General features: G+C 40.9%; 2 protein-coding genes and 1 long non-coding RNA gene across 4 annotated transcripts; 1 reads left to right on the forward strand and 2 right to left on the reverse strand.

Moving 5' to 3' along the window:
- Positions 1-1,442: 1,442 nt before the first annotated feature.
- On the reverse strand, positions 1,443-4,535 carry LOC130459682 (uncharacterized). Of its 2 annotated transcripts, XR_008919260.1 has the most exons (5): positions 4,240-4,535; positions 3,244-3,298; positions 3,010-3,115; positions 2,443-2,560; positions 1,443-1,758 (listed from the first exon to the last, which is right to left on the reverse strand). It is a non-coding gene; the product is annotated as an uncharacterized lncRNA (long non-coding RNA). The 2 variants fall into 2 exon arrangements; XR_008919261.1 differs by lacking the exons at positions 3,010-3,115; positions 3,244-3,298; positions 4,240-4,535 and adding an exon at positions 2,759-2,955.
- An 8,936-nt stretch (positions 4,536-13,471) lies between these two features.
- On the forward strand, positions 13,472-15,955 carry LOC130471528 (uncharacterized). The gene is made up of 2 exons (XM_056841716.1): positions 13,472-14,992; positions 15,080-15,955. The coding sequence occupies exons 1-2, from the start codon at positions 13,472-13,474 to the stop codon at positions 15,953-15,955; spliced, it is 2,397 nt and encodes a 798-aa protein (XP_056697694.1).
- A 1,594-nt stretch (positions 15,956-17,549) lies between these two features.
- LOC130472520 (uncharacterized) lies at positions 17,550-20,213 on the reverse strand. Its single transcript, XM_056843754.1, has 2 exons — positions 18,623-20,213; positions 17,550-18,532 (listed from the first exon to the last, which is right to left on the reverse strand). The coding sequence occupies exons 1-2, from the start codon at positions 19,794-19,796 to the stop codon at positions 17,580-17,582; spliced, it is 2,127 nt and encodes a 708-aa protein (XP_056699732.1). The 5' UTR covers positions 19,797-20,213; the 3' UTR covers positions 17,550-17,579.
- Between the last annotated feature and the right edge of the window lie 1,665 nt (positions 20,214-21,878).

Raw genomic sequence — 21,878 nt, forward strand, 5'->3', positions numbered from 1 at the left:
CCAGATATTTTACGCATCACACAACTGAAAAGGCGTATTTTCTGAAGGCTACGCCTTAACATATTTTGTAACCAGATATCTAAGAAAGTAAAGTAAGACATGTATATGTACAGCACTGTAAAAAATTTGCCACCTCATATGCATAAATACAAGTGTTCTTGCTTGTCTTACTTTATTGGGCTCATTAGTTTAAAAATGTTACCAACCCCTATCATCAAGTTGAACCCCAAACTTCTTTAAAAGTTCAGATAACAAAACCCTATTTCCGCTACATCCAACATGTGGACAAATAGGACACAAATGAACCAAAAAAATTAAAAGTAAACAGTATTCATAAACTTAATCAACTCAAAGTCCGATAATTTTAATTGTAGAATGAATCAACTCAACGATTATCAAGACCCAAATACAAAAGCTAAACACTATAGTTTATGCTCAATAATCAACAACAACAACAACAACAATGGCGGTATCATACCCATACTTGATGACGTCTGTAGTGCTAGCTTGCCTACGCTAGGTGCCTGAAAGAAACAATCATGAGAATTGTTAGCTGGGGTAACAAAGCAAAAGTAGTTCACAATATAAAATTATATCTACCATTCTTCATACTCAAAACGATTTTAAATAAAGATCTACTGAAAAATACACGTTTAAGTTCATCCCTTGGAGGAAGGATAGAGAAAGAACCTAGCAAGATGTGTGACTTCTGCACTCTCTCTCAACAAAACGTAAATGGAATAAAAACCAGCATGTCATCATCACAAATGTTATGCTGCCTTCTCAATCTTTCAGTTATCACGACCAGCACGTCCTCTATTTAAGTTATTATCAATTTTATTCCAAATTATTAAGTCTACCTCCCTCAAACAATCAGTTGTTGAAGATACATCATTCACTGCCATGAGCATTGTGGCATACACATAGACTCCAATAGCTCACCAAACTGAAATCCAACTAATTCATAGAATAAAATTGTACAATAAACATATGTAAAGCTACAAGGACTCACGACCATTATGGTAATTATTACCTTATTAATCGGAACTTATCAATACCAAAAAACACGGCAATAAGTGACGCTTTTTTGGTAACATATCGACAGAATAGAGCGTCGAAATTTAGTATAGCGACGCCTCCGAGAATCGTCGATATTTTTATAGCCGATATTTACCGTTGCTTTTATGCGTCACTATTGTCTCCATTTTCGACGACTATTTTTTTACAAATAGACGCTGTTGGTGGTTGAAATATTTGGACCGTAAAAAGCGTCACAATTTACTTCTATTTCGCGCTGGCTTTATATCAAATTTAGACGCTAGAAAACGACGCTATGTTCCGTAGTTTTCTGTGTTACCGCCAAACATATATTTTTTCCCCCATTTTTTGCATAATATAGTAATTTAAAACCATGTATTTTCTCTAAAAATATATATCAAAGCACAAATGAATGCACAATTGAATTTATATATAATGAACTACATTGTCTTAAAACAACTCTAATTTATATTTAGCAAAAATTTAGTTACAAAAAGCGATAGTAATCATCCATACATTACACTGCTTTATTAAACAAAAATAAAAACAAGTTCTTAGAATCATTTTTTAGACATTAATCCAAGATGGACAAGTCCAAAACTAAAATAAAAAACTTCCTAATTAATTGAGTAAATCATATCGCCATGCTAGCTTAGCTTCAAGATAACTTGTTAATCTCTTGATATACATTATACTATTACCGCTTGAATCATCAATAACCTGCAAAGAAAATTTAATAAGTCAAATATATCTTTTTTGGTAAATAAGCAATCTAATAACCAAAAAGTGAAACATCATCCATACAACGTTATGCAAACAACAAAAAACCGCCATCCAAAAAGAAAGTTATCCGACAAAGTTAAACTAAATAACAAACAACATAACCCAACTAGTACCTAGGGCCTAAGCGCTAAAACAAAATGAAGGCCGAAATCAGAACCCTTACAACACTACTACAACCTTATTACTAGTCAACCAACAATAACTCTCAACACATTGTTGTTGAGAAGAAACAAGCAGAGCCGAAAATAAGGGCAACAAGTAAAGGCAACCTCTAACCTACACATACCAGTAACTAAACAACACAAACCCGCAACAGAAAAAAGACAACAAATCCCAGATAGCTGAGTCAACAAAGTCACAACATATATAATGCAACAGTAATGTTTTCTAATGTTGCATTGCCTGATCCACGCCTAAAAATGACATTTGTGAAGTTTTGTTTGCCCGACTCGAAGGCTTTCATTGTTCTATAGAATATTTCAAAGCCATGTGATGGATATGAGATTAGTATGACGATATGCACCCTTGAATTTTACCTCAAAAGTATCAATTTTTGCATAAAAGAGTTCAAGACTACTACTTAGTAAGAAAATGTCTGTAACTATTAAATTTCATTCTTACTCTTTTGCTGCTGAGGGGTTGTATCATCTTTTTATTTGTCCAAATATTTGAACACCAAGTTGAATCTGCTCCCTTTAGTTAGCCTTGATCTGTTTGTTGAACAAAATATATGTTTCACCTGCATTTAAAAGAACATCTTAGCACCCAAACAAGTGAAAGAACCGCTATAACTTTTCTACATTCAGGCTTCTAAAGATTCAATTTAGTTTCCTAAAGACAAGATAATCCTATCAGCAATGGAAATCATGGGGAAGCTTAGATATTATGTCAAATAAAAACATGTTATGCTAATGATAACACCTAATTGCCAAAGCACCTTTAGAACAACGCCTGATCAGAACACACGAGAGGCTTTAGAGGTATCATAAATCAATGCTAATGATAATACAAACCGAAACAGGTGATTAATACACAGGTAAACAAGTTTTTTATAGAGACAGGAGAAGATTGGAAGGGTGAAATCACATTTAGCCACAACAAAGACACTACTAGATCTTAGTAATCGCTTTATGATTCTGCAGAAAACTGTAAGAGTGCAGAAAATAGAGAAGTTCAAAGAAACAATACCTAAGAGTTCTCCATTTTGTCCAGCATCCACGAAATCATTCAGCTTAGAAAGCTCTTGACCAGTGAATATATTTTCGTACATCTTCAGGCCTTTAATGACATTTACCTGTCAAGTACAACTTTATATCAGAAACATATTCAAAACTTTAGTAACAACATAATTTCCATAATATGCAAGTCTATTATATACAAAATAATAATGTTCAACTTTCAACAACAAAACTCGTCATGTACCTTTCACTGGCGTTCCTTTCACTCGCCATGTAACCTAAGAGGAGTTCCATATCATCTGGAGATAAGATGACAAGGGGATACCATGTCAGTAACTCCCAGGAAATATGATGAGATCATATCCCGTAACCTAATAAACCTCTATGACATAACACCCAACCACAAGCAGTTTATGTAACGATATTTGAAAGGTCAAACCCCTATGACAATTGACAAGGCTTTATGTAAGAGTTTTATTAACCGAATGTTGGTAAGGTCATTCATATTAAAGACGCTACCATCATTTGGATGTTGATACCTCCATTGTTAGTCATATTCATCCACATCTGCTTTGTTTACTCTCAAGTCTCAACTGAGAAACAAGCATTCACATGTCCGAAGAGATAAATATAATATTTATCCTATCAAATTCGAATAGGCATCCGAAATTTTTGATGGCTGGCTAAATGATAAGCTAAGACATCCGCCTTTCTTTTTCTCGTACAATTATCTTAGTATTATATTAAAGATTGTTCAAGAACTATCCAGATGATAACATGCTTTCAACTTGATATTACTTTCATTAATTAGACTAAATCAACCACACAAGTGACTATCCAATGAAGCAAATGGAAGCTAAAAAAAACATCTTGCCTACTCTGATATTGTTGATAGAATATATATAAAGCATGGAGCATTCCTATCCATGTATTCTGGAGAATCTTTCTATGACAATCATATTCACATATAATAGTAAAGTAACATGCTATAGAAAATACAAAGGATATCTTTATCTGCTATCACAATCCACATGCATGTCCTTTATCAGCCACATATGATGCATGCAAGATAACAGATGCATGTCGTCTATTGATTAAGGATACTAGTAACAGGAAGGATCGATGCACAAGAGTATAACTTTACAATTTTACTAAAATAAGGAATTACTATCTTTCTTCTTTTCACACGAAAAAACACATAACTAAATTAAACTATTAAGCTTATTGAAATTTGTCTGACCTTATTTTACTCCATGTGATCGAATTTGGCTATGTAGCATACTGATTACAGAGTATAGATCTACAAACAAAAGCAAAAAATTCAAGATTACTCTATATTATCTAATACAATAAAACTTAAAGCAGAATTAACATGTTGCTACATCGGTAAACAAAAGGAGTAAAAGAAAATAAAAATAAAAACAGAAGCATAACATTAATTAATACTACTTCGTATAACATTTCTAGATATAAATATGTTGCGTTTTAAACGATGTACCCAACATTTAAATGCAACAAACCCATCCGACCCACTTGTGCTCCGTACATATGCAAGGAGAAAACAGAAGCCGCAACAAAGGCAATAACATGACAACGAAGAGCAGCCACTACAGCCATTGCAAATAGTCGATGCAACACAAGGAGGAACCACTAAAAAGAGTGGAGGCAACAACGTTAACTCTTAATTCATTAAGATAGTTGTCTTATTGTAGCTACCATTTTGTTCTAGTTACTTTTCTTAATTAGTTTTGTCTGTTAATGATTGTTGTAATTAAAAGGAGAAAGGAGGGTAGAAGAGAATCATCTAGAAAGTAGTGAATTAAATTGGGAGATCGAGAAGGGAACCTCTCGAAAGTTCTCCATTTTAACTCTTAAGCGTTATGCTCTATCTATCAAAAAATCAATCAATTCCTCTACTTGTTGGTGTGCTATTTTTCTGTATTGCAGGAACTTAGGAGGCAGAATACCTAGTTCGTTCCAATAAACTCCACCATATATAATCCAAGCAATCAACCAGACATTTATACCAACACAACAAGCCAAACATTTTCATTTTCCTCAATGTAAAACACAACTAAGAAACTTAGATGGTTTTCCTAGTGTTCCTTCACGGATTATTGGCTACTCCTATAACGATGTATGCTTGCTGCTATTGTTATACACTAAGAGTAGCTCCAATACTGGATTACTCTAGCTTGAGTGGTAGAGGTTGGGTACATACCACTCTATGCGTGCATGCAACTGATAGATTCCAAGTAGTTCCAAACAAAAAATATATAATTGATGAATCAAGCAGATGTTGGTGGGATGTACCTTGCCTCTCAAATATAGAAAAAAGAATCTCAACTTGGTCCGGGTCAACGACAAATAAATATTCTATATTCTTAATTTTTCAAACAATAGCAAAAACAAAATAAAAAATATTCTTAATTGTTCATTCTCACCCTTTTTCCATTGGTCATAGCACTCTCGAAACTGTATAATTTATTGTATAAATAAATATAGTACTGCAAGTTTCTAGGTTACTAAAGGTGTTGAGGTCAAGTGTTGCAGTACAATTTCATCCCAAGGGTTTAGTTGGCATCACCCATGAGTCTTAATTGTGTATTGGTCAACTTGTGCATGATGCACCGGAGTTTTGGATCAGCATGCAAGATTATCTAGAGGAAGAACTTAGGAACATACAAAGAAAAGTGTTATGTCCCTATTAACAACAAAATCACACTATTAAATTCAAAGGAAAATATAAAATTCATAAAAGAAGAGCTGATATTGATGAAGAAAACTTCGTTATAGAAACTAAGCAAATTTGATTCTCCATTATCAAAGCAAACAAATCCAGTTTCCCTCAATCCTTCAAGGATTGTGCTAAGGCGATGCTAGGTTTATTGGATTTAGGCTGAATGGAAAACTTTAATTAAGTCTCATACTCCTAAGATTAATAATTTGATACCTGACTTGTTTGGCTTCCTATACCAGATTACAAAAAAACAAGTTACGGTCTTATAGTTAAAATGTGTGATTGTGTGGCTTGCAGGACTGAACAGGTTGCAGAAAAAAGATAAGATTTTGAAGATTAGTGTTAGTGACTGTTCTTTATGCCTGATCTGTGGTGATCAACCTGAAACTCACAGCCATTTTTTAGGAAATGTGTATTTGCTAAAGAATGTTGTAACCACATCCTTGAATGGTTGGGAATGATGAGAATATTTTTTTTTACCTGAGATGATAGTCTAGTGCAGGCAGAAATATGAAGGCTCGAAATTTAGGAAGCAATCTTATGTCGATGCAATGATTTTTTAAAGCCACAATACAAATAATTAATTTTTGGAAGGGAGGTAGTTGATTGTATAGATTATGTTTCTAAGAAAATTAGAAACATTGTAAAAGCTACACATGTATAATAAAATAAAATAAATTCAGTGAGGATGACCAATTATGGTTTGACAATTTGTATTCTTCGAGAGTTAGTTTAGGACCTTTTAAGACTTATATGTTCTATGAATTTTAAACCAGAGCGTCATAAAGAAACACTTTCTCAACCTTATAATATGATTTCTTTTAAATATCCCCATTAATTCTTTCTCCATGTTACGGAACATATAAGAAAACCAACAAAATCATCGGTATAACAAAGTTTTCAAGGACTGTGCTGAAATGGAGACCTACAAAATCATGTTACACAGTCAGACTTCTAAAAATATTCATGGATACATTAATACTACAAGAAAAAGGCCTTTGGGCGTCAACCCATGACCTTTATTTCGACACACAAAGTTTAGGCGACGGTTTCAATTCGACACAAGGTCGTGGCACAAACCCCGCCGCACATAACTTAGGCGTCGTAATTTCAGTTTTCGTCGCCCATAATTTACCAATTGCCACAGTTATGCTTTCGCAGCCCTTACTATGGGCGTCGGTATAGGTTCTTTCGTCACCTATGATTGAACAATTGACAACTCTTTTCTTTGTTGGCCTAAGTTATGCGCGACGAATTTCGAAAATTGTGTTGCCCATGGAAGAACAAGTGCTACACTCTTACTGATTTTGTCGCCCTTGTTACGCTCATTTCTAGCGCAGTTTATATTTTACATTTTATTAGTAATATCATCATCACTACCATTATTGTAAAGGGAAAAAGAAGTCTTTATGGTACACATTTGATTCCAAAATGCTTAAATGCTCATTTATATAATAGAAACTTTGTGAATTATCACAACTTTACAGAAGTATACATGATATGAAAACATGAAATATTTTGCCATTGTTTATACATAATCGCTTCTCCTGAACTCCTCGCAAATAATTCACTGTCATTAATCATGATCTTGGATGATATCTGCCAAAACAAATGCAAATGATATAGTGGGAAGTTTGAGAACATATTATTAAAATATTATAATCACTCAATGTAAAAAGTCAATTGAACTCAATGTAAAAGTATTTATTTTAGGGAATGTATAAGTAAAAAATACATAAACTTCTTGTTGAATAAACACATTGAATTCCCTTTTTCCGCTTCAAATGAACCACTTTGAACCATTCAGGTTCAAAATTAAGTACTCTCTTATGCATGTATTATTAGAAAACATAGATAATAAGACAAAAGGAACAATAAAATAAGAGAAATCAAGAAAAACACGGACAAAGAAGTTGCAGATAAAGAGGAACGAGACTGAGACAACATAGCCTACATTTACAATTCATATAAACAAGTAAAGTACAAAAAAATAAGGAGTAAATATTTGGAGAAGTTACTCACCTTTGTATGTGTTCTTGCGCTTTCTTCCTATGATCTCCAGGGGGTATAAACTCCATCAGTATTGTCAATAATTCTGATCCAACCTAAAATAAGTTAATTACTCGTAAAGTCTTGATAGTTCACCAATAAGGTATAATTCGACAAGCCATGAAAGCACCAACTAAAATCTCAAGGAATATGCTCAAATTTAGAGTATATTTAAAATTAATAAATAAAATTCAATGTAAAAAAATAAACACAATGTTACCCCTTACTATAACAATAAGTATGAACACAATGTGCTTTCATCGTGATCACGAGCCTCGAGCACATACTCTTGGTGCATGCCTACCTTATTGCTAGAACCTCAGCACACACCCATCAATACTCACATGTCTACCAACACACTTGCATATTTACACACTCACTCAATACCACACCTAGCTACTACATCCCTATCTTCCAACTTATATCAACACAAGTTACAGAACCCCTTATAGATACTATCACACACATATTCAGTAATTCTAAAATACACATAACACAACATTTATACATGTAACCAATTGACTGTTGGTTCAGTGGTGATTGAGGCTGAACTTGGTAGGGAGGACCTGTGTTCGATCCCCCGCAACAACAATTGGGAGGGGAATGGAACCTATCCACTCAGAACTCGCCCCGAATCCGGATTAGCCCTAAGGGTGAACCGGATGGTACACCCAAAAAAAAAAAAAACATTTATACATGTATACGGGGACAACCAAGTACAAAAAAGCAAGTCTGTTGTGCAAATATTCATATTCCTAAGTCATTGGTCGTTTGGTCCAGGGAATTAACGAGAGAACATGAATCGAATGGAATCAAACATTCTAATTTTAATTTTAGTTAGTTTCAACTTTCATGAATTTATTTATTAATTTTAAATATACTCTAAAATTGTGAAAAATGTATTCCCAATCCAACAAATTGCAAGCCTGCGTCTAACATAACAAATAGTTCTTCCATTAAGTGTTTTCCACCTGCACGATTCAAGTTTTCCCTGACACTAGAAATAATCAAACACTAACTCGTACCCCGTATCAATCAATGATTCAACGGAACAGGTAACAAGCTATATTATAAATTATAGTAGGAATTGTATTAAATAATTGTAGCAGACAACATCAAATACAGTTAATCTAAAACTAGGGGGGATTATAGAGAAGGAGATGCTCAAATGCACATAACCTCGAAATGAACATTACAGAGAAGGAAAAAGGAGATACCTATTACATGAAGATAAGGAAACAATGGACATGATTTATGTCAGATCTAGCGGATACGACTCATGAGTGTTAACGGCTCGGCGACATCGGCTCATGAGTGGTAAGGGATCGGAGGAAACGACTCATTCGCGGTAAACGCTAGGCGGCGGCGGTGACGACAATGGGAAAAGGGGGTTTCATAGTTAGGGTTAGGTTGAGGATGGAAAATGAGATAGAGGAACAAAGAAAAATTGAGAATTGAAACCAAATTTTATTTTCAGAGGGTAAGAAGACCGCCTAAATATCTAGATTTTCGGTTTTTGGGCTACAAAATTGTAAAATCGTAGCCCAAAGTTGTATCTATGTGCCACGCTAAAAGAACTTGTGGCGCGTGGTCTCAATTTGTGCGATGAAAACTGCATTTGCCGCCAATAATAGCGGGTTGGGCCACGTTTCACATTTTTGTAGCCCATGCTTAAATTTTGTGTGATGAAGCTGAACTTTTGTCGCCCTAGATAAATCTTTATGCTACAAAATCACTTCGTCGCCCTTACTTCACTAGGTGCCACGTTTTTTGGTTTCGTCGCACTTAGAAAAATTAATTCGACGCCCAATATGATCATATAAACGTTAAAAAGTAGTCAATTTTACATGAGTTTGGTGATCCCCGTATAGAATCTGACAAACGTTCTTAATTTTGCACTTTCTCTTTGGCTGCCAGGTTTTGAATCCCTGCATTATTGACAAAAAATTGTTTCACCTTAAAATAAGTTTCCAAGACTACACTACACTCGATCTGTCTTACATAATAATACTTGTAATCAATCTAATCAAACTGAAATAAAACAATATTTTGTAACAAAAACAACTTACTAGTGTACGGGGTCATATCCAGAGAGGACAGAACATCAATGACAGAGCAAACCCTGACACCCAGGGCACACCCAAGTCAAAGAAAGACTCTAAACCCCAAGCCAAGCATATGCAACCCAGGCAGATTAAACCTCCTCAGATCACGTATAAAGACACAGAGCAGAGCTAGACAAAGCTGCATCAGTCCAAAAAGGGACCTGCAGGCTAAACGACAACGACAAGGAATAAAGTACATCGCCGTCATACACGTGGCGGCATTTAAGTAGGCCAAAGTACAGAATAGTACGCCTATAAATAGCACCCACATCATTCATGATGGGACACATTCTTACACACGGTACTTGCTCCACCTTCTCTCTATATTCCCTCTCTAAAGACTTCTTATCTATTTGTTGACTTAGGCATCGGAGGGGGTTTCCTCGGTTAAACACCCGAGGTTAGCTCACGTTTGCTCTGCTTGACAGGGCCAAGGCACTTCGGAACGTCCTCCCAGTTCCATACTCGGAACAAGTGGCGCTAGAAGGAGGGGACTTCCCAGACCTTGCTTCTAAAAGACCTACCCTCTCACAAAATGACTGAGTCAAGCGAACCGATAATCCAGCAGATAGAACCACCCACCTCAAGAAACAACCAGAGAACCACAAATGTACCTTTGTTCGGCATGCCTCAGAGTCTTGGTCCGCCAAGAGAGACACCACAACCCATAGCTATGGCAACCCCTAGCCAGGGCCAGGGCATCCCAGTTCCAACCAGTGCCTCACTAGCACGATTGGGGGCACAGTTCTCACCCGACCAGATGCGCACGGCCATAGAAGTCCTGACCTTCCTTACTCAGACAACACCACAAGCCCAGGTCATGAGGACAGCCCCAGAGGTTGAGGTTGAGCAGAGGAGAAAACGTCCCAGACCCCAAAATAGTCCGAACGTCTGGAGGAGGAATCTGCAGCAGGAGATGGAAGGGGCTGACAGCCAAGAATATGAGGCAGAAAGTATCACGCCTAGCAGAGCTCAACCCAGAGCAAGGACCGAACAAGCACCCAGTCAGAGGCACCACTCCGGGTCAGGTATGCCAAATCCCACCCGAGCAATAGTTAAACCTGATAATTCCCCCTTCTGTGATGAGATACTCTCGGAAAAAATGGAAAAGATAAAAATGCCCACCTGCAAATATTCCGGAAAGTCAGACCCAACGAATCACCTCTCTGCCTTTGGGGGACACATGATGCTATATACCAACACAGACTCTATGTGGTGTAAGGTCTTCCCTTCCACTCTGGAGGGGATAGCACAGAGCTGGTTCGGTAAAATACCCAAAGGCACCATAACCTCTTTCCGGCAGTTAGCCATCTTGTTTCGCACCCAATATGTGGCAAACATTGCCAGAGAAAGGGTGACAGGGGAGCTGATGTCAGTCATCCAAGGACCTCAGGAATCTCTGAGGGAGTACATATCCAGATTCAATATGGAGGCATCGAATATACCCAAGTTACAGCAAGAGGTAGCAGTCCTGGCTATGATGACTGGTCTGCGGGATGGAGAATTCAAGAGCTATCTGGGCAGAAAGTCATTCACAACCCTGGCAGAGGTACTGGGGAAGGCAAATGAGTTTATAAAAAGTGAAGAGATTGGCAGAGCAACCTCACGACGATATGTAGCAAGTGAGAACAATTACGGTAGTCAGAGCAGAAAAGAGCCGTACAAAAAAGAATACCCAGACAAAAGAGAAAATCAACAGCCCAGAAAAGATTGGCACGGGCAGGTCAGAGGAAGAGGTAGTGAGTTCAAAACTGAAAAGCGAGGCAAATTCAACGAATACACTCCTCTGGTTGCATCCAGAACCCATATTTTTTTCTATCAGCAAGGAGGATGAGAAATGGCAGAGACCACCGAAAATGTACAACAAATACAGGGACACGAAGAAGTACTGTGATTTTCACAAGGATTACGGTCATCTCACAGAGGAGTGCACTCACTTGAAAGATAACATTGAGGACCTGATCCGAAGAGGGTACCTAAAACAATTTAAGGCAAAGAGCTCGTATAGCAGGACCTACGAAAACAGGGATGATGAGGGTCGATTTGATAACAGAAAGACAGAGCAAAAGCAGAACCACCCAGCAGATCAGAAGAGGTCGAATGATATACTGGTCATAACAGGAGGACCAGTTTACGCTGGTACTACAGCCAGCGGTGCTAAGGCCAGTGTGAGCGAATTTAAACACCAGGTTAATTACCATAACTCAGGAAAATGGCCTGCCCCTCCAAAAATCCCACAGTGCACCTTTACGGAAGATGATTGTAAGGGCATAATTTATCCCCATGATGACCCAATTGTGTTAGCTCTGGATGTGGCTAACAGAAAAATCCATCGAATCCTGATAGACGGAGGTAGCTCTGCAAACATTCTATTCTGGCCAGCTTTCCAAGAGCTGCAGATTAAAGAAAAGCACGTAAAACCAGTTAACTACCCAGTAATTGGTTTCACAGGGGCAACGGTGATACCAGAAGGAATAGTCAGCTTACCTGTCCAAATTGGGCAGGGGAAAGATATCAAGGATGTCATGGTTGATTTCATGATAGTGAAAGTACCTGCAGCATACAACGCCATTCTGGGCAGACCATTTATCCATGATGCAGGAGCAGTGGTGTCTACTTATCACCTCACCATGATGTACACAACGAATGATAACAGATCAGCTAAGGTCAAGGGAAACCAAGAGCAGGCCAAGAGATGCTACCACACAGCCCTGAAACAGCCACCCAGACCCCCACCCCTGGCAGAGGTAGACATTCCCTTGTCCAGAAAGAGAAAGAGAGCAGAGCGTAAAAAAGACGCACTACTGGACATGGAGAATTTTGAGCATCGTGAAGAAGGACTGTTAAAACCAGCCCCAGCAGAAGAAACAGAGGAGATAGAACTGGAAGACGGAGTAGAGGACAGAACAGTCCGAATTGGCACAGGTATAGACCTTTCCCTGAGGGTAAATATCATCGATCTGTTGTGAGAGCACGCGGACATATTTGCCTTCTCTGCCGACGAAATGCCAGGGATTGATCCCAACGTCATGGTCCACAGGTTGAATGTTAACAGAGAAGTCAGGCCAGTAAAACAGAAGAAGAGAACTTTTTCGACAGAGAAGAATGTAGCCATCCAAGAAGAGATCAGCAAACTGTTAGCAGCCAAATTCATAGAAGAGTGTGACTACCCAGAATGGTTGGCTAACGTCGTGATGGTAAAGAAAGCAAATGGTCAATGGAGGATGTGCGTAGACTTTACAGACCTAAACAGGGCTTGTCCGAAGGATTGTTACCCGCTACCCAGGATAGATCAACTGGTGGATTCCACCAGCGGGCATGCCCTGCTGAGTTTCATGGATGCCTTTTCGGGCTATCACCAGATCAGTTTGTTAGAATCAGACCGGAAAAAAGCCGCCTTCATTACAGACGCTGGAGTTTACAACTACAGGGCTATGCCGTTTGGTCTAAAGAATGCAGGGGCCACATACCAGAAACTGGTAGACAAAATATTCGCATGACAAAAAGGCCGAAACGTGGAGGTGTATGTAGATGACTCCATAGTCAAGAGCAAAAAGGAGGGTGATCACATTAAGGATATGAAGGAAACTTTTGCAACATTGAGGCAATTTGGTATGAAGTTAAACCCAAAAAAATGCGTGTTCGGTGTTAAGTCCGGAAAATTTTTGGGGTTCCTAGTCAGTGAAAGAGGAATTGATGCCAATCCAGAAAAAGTAGAGGCCATACTCAACCTACCAGAACCAAGAAACATACGAGACATCCAGAGGTTGACTGGGAAAATGGCAGCACTCACCAGGTTCATCAGCAAGTCCGCGGATAAGTCTCTTCCCTTTTTCCAGGTGCTAAAGGGAAACAAAACATTTAAATGGGGAGAAGAGCAAGAGAAAGCATTCAAGGAGGTGAAGAACCACTTGAAAAGCCTCCCAACCATAGCCAGACCAGAAGTGGGGGACATATTACAGCTATACATCTCTGCCTCCAAGAAAACTGTAGCAGCAGCTCTGGTAGTCGAGAAGGATAAAATCCAGCAGCCAGTCTACTTTGTCAGCCACATCCTCAACCCAGCAGAACAGAGGTACCCCCTGATTGAAAAAATGGCCTTTGCCATCATGATAGCTGCCAGGAAATTGAAACCATACTTTGACGCACATAAAGTGCAAGTGTTAACTAATCAACCTTTAGAGAAGTCATTGCAAAGGTTAGATACTTCTGGTAGACTCCTGAAATGGGGGGTGGAACTCTCAGAATATGACATCGAGTACAAACCCAGAACCGCCATAAAAGCACAGGCACTGGCAGATTTCATAGCAGAGGCATCATACGAGGAGGAGGAAGAGCCATTGGGGACTTGGCAGATCTCAGTAGACGGCTCCGCTGCAGTCACAGGGCCGGGTGCAGGTATCATAATGGTATCACCAGAAGGCAACGTTTTCGAATATGCTATAAAATTCAAATTCAAAGCTTCAAATAACGAAGCAGAGTATGAGGCGGCAATCGCAGGAATCCAGATGTGCAAAGCAGCAGATGCTAAGAAAATAGTGCTCAAAACCGATTCACAGCTGGTGGCCAACCAATATAGAGGTGAATATGAAGCCAAAGAACCGTCTATGCAGAGGTACTTGGCCTTGATGAAAGAAGCAGTAACCCAGCTAGAAAGCTTTGAGATTCAACTGGTTCCCAGGGCAGAGAACAGTCAAGCAGACGCCCTATCCAAATTAGCAAGTTCGACGCTACAGGACTTGGAAAGAACAGTGATGGTAGAGGTCCAGGAAGAAAAGAGCATTGACAAAAAGCCTGCAGTCAACTTCATTGACACTGAGCCACAATGGTATGACAATATAGTCTCATACAAGCTGGGAAGGGGCCTTCACACAGCAGAGCAAGAGCAGAAAAAAGTAAAACGAAACGAGCATTGGTTCGTCATTTACCAGGGTAAACTGTACAAGAAGTCCTTTTCGTTGCCTCTGCTGAGATGTATATCAACAGAGGAGTCACAACGAGTCATTGAGGAAATACACGAGGGAATATGTGGAAACCACATAGGTGGCAGGACATTAGCCTTGAAAGCTCTCAGAGCAGAATATTATTGGCCAACCATGGTAAGTGATTCTCAAGCATATGTTAAAAAGTGCGACAAGTGCTAGAAATTCGCCCCAGTGATCAACCAGCCCTCTAATGACTTACAGCCAATCATCAACCCCATACCATTCGCCCAGTGGGGAATGGATATTCTGGGACCATTCACAGCAGCAAGCGGGGGAAGAAAATTTCTGATCGTGGCAGTTGACTATTTTACTAAGTGGATTGAGGCAGAGCCCACTAAAAGCATAACAGCCAAGCGGATGAAGGATTTCATCTGGAAGAACATTGTGACAAGGTTCAGCATCCCAGAAAGTTTAGTCTTCGATCATGGAGTACAGTTCGACTGCACTCCTATAAAGGATTACTGCGCTGAACTAAGAATAAAATTCGCATACGCATCTGTGTGCCATCCCCAGAGCAATGGTCAGGCAGAGGCAGCAAATAAACAAATCCTGGGAGCACTGCGAAAGAAGGTAGAAGATTTTAAGGGTGCATGGGCCGACCTTATTCCAGAGATCTTGTGGTCCAACAGGACCACTGAAAAAGAAGCAACAGGAGAAAGTCCTTACAAACTAGATTTTGGGGCTGAGGCGGTCCTGCCTGTCGAAGTGGGTCTACCTAGCTTTAGAGTGCAGTACTATGAGGAAGGCACTAATGAGCAGCGTATGAGGGAAGCATTAGATCTCTTACCAGAAGTCAGGCTGCAAGCAGAGCTCAAGTTGGCAGCAAACAAAGAAAAAATGAGCAGGGCATACAACAAGAGGGTAAAGCACAGACCTATGCAGGTGGGGGATCTGGTCCTCAGAAGAACAGCTGCCACTGGAAAGGGAAAGGCAGAAGGAAAATTCACTGCCAATTGGGAAGGACCTTACCAGATCACAAAAGAGGTAGCCCCAGGCTCGTACCATCTAATGACGATGGAAGGAAGAGAATTGAAGAACAGCTGGAACGCCAACATGCTAAAGAAATACTATGTATAGACACAAGAAGTTAATACTATAACAAGGCAATAGAAGCCAGAGTAGATCTCTTTACTTTTGTAATTTTCCACGCTTACAAGCATAATAAAAATTGGCCCAGCTACCTTCGATAAGAAAAAAGCACGTCAGGTCTCTTGGAAAAGTAAAGGGTGAACGGCTAAAACTCGTAAAAAAAAAAAAAGAGAGAGAAACGCTACCCACAAATAACTTGGTCTGATCAACCAAGTTATTGGGTAAGTTTTTTCTCAACGAGATTTAAGCGAAAACGTTTCTCGAGTTTTGTCCTGGCCAAAGCCAGAACAATTCAATAATGCGCAGCCAAAGTAGGCTGGAATAAATACGAAGACACTTCTTGAGCTTTGTCCTGGCCAAAGCCAGGACAATTCAATCATACGCAGCCCAAAATAGGCTGAAGTAAATACGAAAACACTTCTTGAGTTTTGTCCTGGCCAAAGCCAGGACAATTCAATGATACGCAACCCAAAGTAGGCTGGAGCAAATACGAAAACACTTCTCGGTTTCCGTCCTGGCCAAAGCCAGGACAATTCAACAATACGCAGTCCAAAACAGGTCGAAGTGAATATAGAAATACTTTTTGAGTTTTGCCCTGGCCAAAGCCAGTACAATCAAACATGCAAAGCGGGTCAAAAGGAAATATGGGGGAAACAAAACAATAAAAAATAGCAAGCAGAAAAACAAGGTAAAACGCAACATAAGCACGACGAGTTAACAAACAATGGGACCGGCGGCTATACCTCAAAAACTTATGCAATGTACAACCCTACAAAATGGCCACTGTTGATCAAAACTAAAAACGATAAATATTATTTCCAGAAACAAATTTTTACTCTCCACGCAGGGAGGACAAAAACAACCAGAAGAAATAAACTATGCATTGGCTGAGGTAGTGCAAGATGAACATGGGGACAGCCGTCTGTGCCATCATTGCCCAGCATCATCTTCAGCATCCGACAGAGGCAATTCCCCAGGGTGGACATTTTCAACACAATGATCAGGCACCCCATCATCCTCTGGCACCGCACCGCCTGCAGCCAAAGACGCTTGCTCGGCCTCCTTCTTCTTTCTCAGAAGCTCAACATGGAGCCCAGCCAACCAAGCAGCTTCGATAGGAGACCAGTCAAGATCAGGATGCTTTTCTTGCACTATTAGCGAAGCAGCCTTCCACCCGCCATCATAGCTCTGAGTGCGTAGAGCATACTGCTCATCTGACCGACGGAAGTCGCGAATGGCAGCCGCAAGTTGATCTTCGATGGAGTTCTGCAGTTGGGCCATCTCATTGTCATGAGATTGCTCAACAGAGAGAAAGTCTTGCTGAAGAGTCTCAATTTTCTGCTGTCCGGTAACCAGATCAATTTGGGCCTGGGAAAAGCTAGCCTGCAGCTGATCACGCTCTTCAGTAACAAGCCTCAATTGATCGTTGGCCGAAGTAAGACAGGTCGAAGATAGCTCCAGACTATCAGTTAGCTCCTCAATTTTTTTCTTTTGGGCCTCCATATGGGCAGCATTGGCAGCAAGTCGTTTCTGATAAACTATGAAAACTTCTGTCAACTCACGAACAGCGTTGCCACACTAAGAACATAGAAAAAGAGGCAAGCATTGTAAGTTAGTGCATACCAAAAGAAACGAACCAATGTACCAAAGGAGAAGAGAAATAAACCAAGTATACCTCCATGACCTTCTGGCAAGCATTCGCCCCAGGAGTATACAAACGCTCTTTGGGCAGGTCGCTGGGCAACTGCAGACCTCTCAACATCCTCAGGGCAAGCGTCCCGCCTTTCTCAGGGTAGTTCCCATATAAGCTTTCTGATTCGGATACGTCCCAGCGCGGAACAAAAGTACGATCCGAAGCAGAAGGACCAGAGAAGATAGCAGCCAGCTCAGGGTCGGCCTGGGGACGAATGTCGAGAAATTCTTTCTCAACAAACTCCTTATGCCGACCTGTGATATGCAGGTCAAGATCATCAGCAGCCAGATCATTTCCTTGAAGCTCTTGCTCCAAAAACTGTCGAAGAGAGCTACCAGAATTGTTGCTACGATGGGGATCAGCCGCAGAAGGGGAGGCTCGGAGTAGCTCAGCCCCACTATCAAGCCTGGGTTGTTTCCCAGGACGCTGAACAAAAGGCGGCTCTTCAGCTTCGATGTCCACAGGATCCGACGCAGAGCCCGAACGACCTGGCTGGTCACATACCTCATCAGCCACTTCCCCAAAATCATGACCTGCATCCTCTGTTGGAGCTTCGAGCCCAGCCTCGAAATCAGATCGGTCACGACGAGAGCCTGACAGGGCACCGCGATGGGAAGCTCCACGAGAGGTCTGCCCTCGGCGAATAGGAGTGCTCGCAGAGCCAGGGGTTGTAGAAGAGACCACCCGAGACACTCTGGGAACGATCCCAGAACCGCCACCCCGACCAGATCGGCGTGTAGAACTTCTCCTGCTGCCCTCTATTTGGTCAGCCAAAATTTGATACCCATTCGCAGCGGGATCGGGGGGAGCAGCGCAGATGAAAGAACCATCAGCCCGAACACCCAATTCCTCAAGATTCAAGAATCGACGACCTGGAAATAAAAAAAAAACGTAAGGAAGAGAAAAACAACTCGCACAAAGAGAAAAGAAAACACGAAGTGAGAAAGTAACACAGAACTAACCTTGAGGGTGAGTAGAACAAAGAAACATAGCGGACAACACGTCATTCCGCAGAACATAACTTGAATGCGGAAGCCAAACACGAGGCAACCGCCCAACCTCTTTACCAGCAGCATTAAACTTGGGCTCAGATGAAAAATGCTCAAAAGCCCTCTCCTCCAAGACAGCACCATCTAAAATCTCGACTCCCTCTAGCCGAGTCCGAGGTCGAACAAAACCCCGAGCAACAGGAAAGTCAGCAGGGACAGCGAGCCAGTAAAACCTATCCTTCCACTCCTTTTGGGCGGTAGGCATCCCATGGCAGGTCAATCTTCCACGATTGCAATAGATGGAAAACCAACCAATCTTGTTCCCAGTACCACTGTTGCGCAGATGATGGACTCGCTTACAGAGAGAAAGGGTCTCAGGGAACTCCAAAAACCGACAGACCCAAATATAGCTGATCAAAGTACGAACAGCGAAGGGATGGAGCTGAGCTAAGCAAACGTTAAACGCACGAAGAATCTTCACCAAGGTAGGATCCAGAGGAAAGCGCAAACCAAAGTCCAGACTATAGGCATAAACGCCTATGCACCCCTCTGGTGGATGAGTGATCCGAGCATCGTCGTCTGGCACGATGAGTCGATAACCATCAGGCAGACCATAAAAATCTTTGCCAACAACAGCGTGATTCTCTTTTCGCGCATCATCAGTCCACTTAGCGTTCAGCTTCGCGTGTAAGGGACCAAAAGCAGAGGCCTCAGAAAGGAAGGGCGTCGAATCCCCAGGAACGACATTCTCTTCCACGTAGTTCGGAAAAGGCCTCATCTCATTCACCTGGGCCAAAATATCTTCCCCACCAGCTTGCCCACCCACAGAAATAGTGACATGGTTGGCCATCATAGAAAGAAAAATAGATTCCCGGCGTCTGTAAACACGCAAAGACAGTTCAGACTCATTAGCTCCAGCAAGCTGCTCAAAATCATCTAACCAGGCCTGTTCAGACAGAGGCTGAACATCAAGCCCTGGGGGGACATTGGACGGCGGATTTATCCTAACTATCCGCGACAGATAGTCATGGCGCATCTCCCTAAGAGTTTGACGTAAAGATGGGGACAGGTCGGCTGTAGAGTCAGGACACCCAGAATCACCCGCATCTGGGGGGGGGGGGGGGCGGCTCCTCCCCAGAGGATTCATCGTCAGAGGACAAAGGAATCACAGCAGGCACAGAGCGAGACAAAACATCATGCATTGATTTGGTTCTGTGCTCAGCAGAAGCCCGAGTCTCCTCATCAGAAGATAAAGAGACAGAGGAGGGAGAAGAGGTAACATAGGAAGCAGAGGAAACGCTTTTAACGTCTGAGCTACTAAGGTTTTGGCTATCAGATGCATCAGACATTATGAACTGAAAGTCACAGGACAAGGGAAAAGGGCACAAAAGTTAAATAACAAAAAAAAAAAAGGGGAAAAGCTACTCAACAATGGCGGAAGTTCAAAAACGACTTAACAATGGCGAAAAAAACCAGAAATTGAAACCCAAAAAACCTCCAGAAACACTAAAATCAAGCAAACAACAAACAAAAGTCGTACAAAAGAATCGGAAAAACAACAAAAGATAGAAACTTACCGGAAAAAGAAGATAGGGTTAGAATCAAAAGGAACACAGCAACGGAAACCTCCTTCGCGAAATGGCAAACGAAAACACGAGGGGCAAATGACCACCACAAGCAACAAGAACACTAGCAATCGACCGGAAAAGTGACGACAAACACAAAAATGAGCAAAAGATCGAATTTTGAGAAGACTTTTGCAAATAACAAGCAACGGAAAATGAGAGCACTCGAGTGTTTTTCTCAGAAACACCAAGGAGAGAGAAGGTAAGAAATGAAGATGAAGAAGGAAGGAAGTTACCTTTTCTTTTTAAAAGCCAAAGAAGAACGGCTAGGATGCGAGCAACGATACAGTTGCACAAGCAGGATGAAGGACACGTGTAGACCTCAATTCAACTAAACTTAATCATGATGAAGGACGGTCCAGATTGAGCGACGATTCCAATTGACTCTTCGGATGGGCAACGCGTGGCACGAGGAAAAGCCGGTTAAAATCCCCAAAGATTTCTTACCATTCACCTCAAAGAAAGCCCGCCCAAAAAAAAAAAAAAAAAATAATAAAAAAAAAATTATTATTAGATCTACTCTGGAGGGACTGGTAGCAAGAAAATACACAGCCAGGACAAAAGCAAAAAGCCAACAAAACAAGCATTGCAGCTAGAGCTGTCAAAAATCGACCCGACCCGAAAACCGACCCGAACCCGACCCGAAAATACTGGGTCCTGAACAAGATTTTGTGACCCGTAACCCGATTTTATCCGAACCCGAACAACCCGAAAAGGAATGGGTCAAAACCCGACCGAACCCGTTTTAGACCCGACCGATTGAAAATCATTGTATTTATAGCAATAAATGAGATTATGAGAAAATTTAAGCATAAAAGACACGTTGTTTTTACTATTGTTCTGTGTAATATGATTTTAATTTGAATTATACGCCATTTTATGATTGAATTTGACAAAATATAAACTTTCGTAGGAAAATTTGTTAACTTGTGCCAATATTTTGTATATTTTTCACCTAAATTAATGAAAATATAATGCGCGTTTTAAAATCTCTCAACCCGTTGGGTCGACCCGAACCCGGAAGTTCTGGGTCTTGAACAAGCATTTGTAAACCCGAACCCGAAAGTGACCGACCCGATTCAACCCGAACCCGAAAGTAAATTTTTACAACCCGACCCGACCGACCCGTTTGACAGGACTAATTGCAGCCCCAAAGAGTCCAGATCAAGGACAGAAGAGCAGACCTGACTTAAAAGGCCAGCTCTACTCTTGAGGGACTAGTTGTACGGGGTCATATCCAGATCAAGGACAGAAGAGCAGACCTGACTTAAAAGGTCAGCTCTACTCTTGAGGGACTAGTTGTACGGGGTCATATCCAGAGAGGACAGAACATCAATGACAGAGCAAACCCTGACACCCAGGGCACACCCAAGTCAAAGAAAGACTCTAAACCCCAAGCCAAGCATATGCAACCCAGGCAGATCAAACCTCCCCAGATCACGTATAAAGACACAGAGCAGAGCTAGACAAAGCTGCATCAGTCCAAAAAGGGACCTGCAGGCTAAACGACAACGACAAGGAATAAAGTACATCGCCGTCATACACGTGGCGGCATTTAAGTAGGCCAAAGTACAGAATAGTACGCCTATAAATAGCACCCACAT

The sequence above is a fragment of the Spinacia oleracea genome, chromosome 4 (genome assembly GCF_020520425.1).
Source record: "Spinacia oleracea cultivar Varoflay chromosome 4, BTI_SOV_V1, whole genome shotgun sequence".
Classification (NCBI taxonomy): domain Eukaryota; kingdom Viridiplantae; phylum Streptophyta; class Magnoliopsida; order Caryophyllales; family Amaranthaceae; genus Spinacia; species Spinacia oleracea.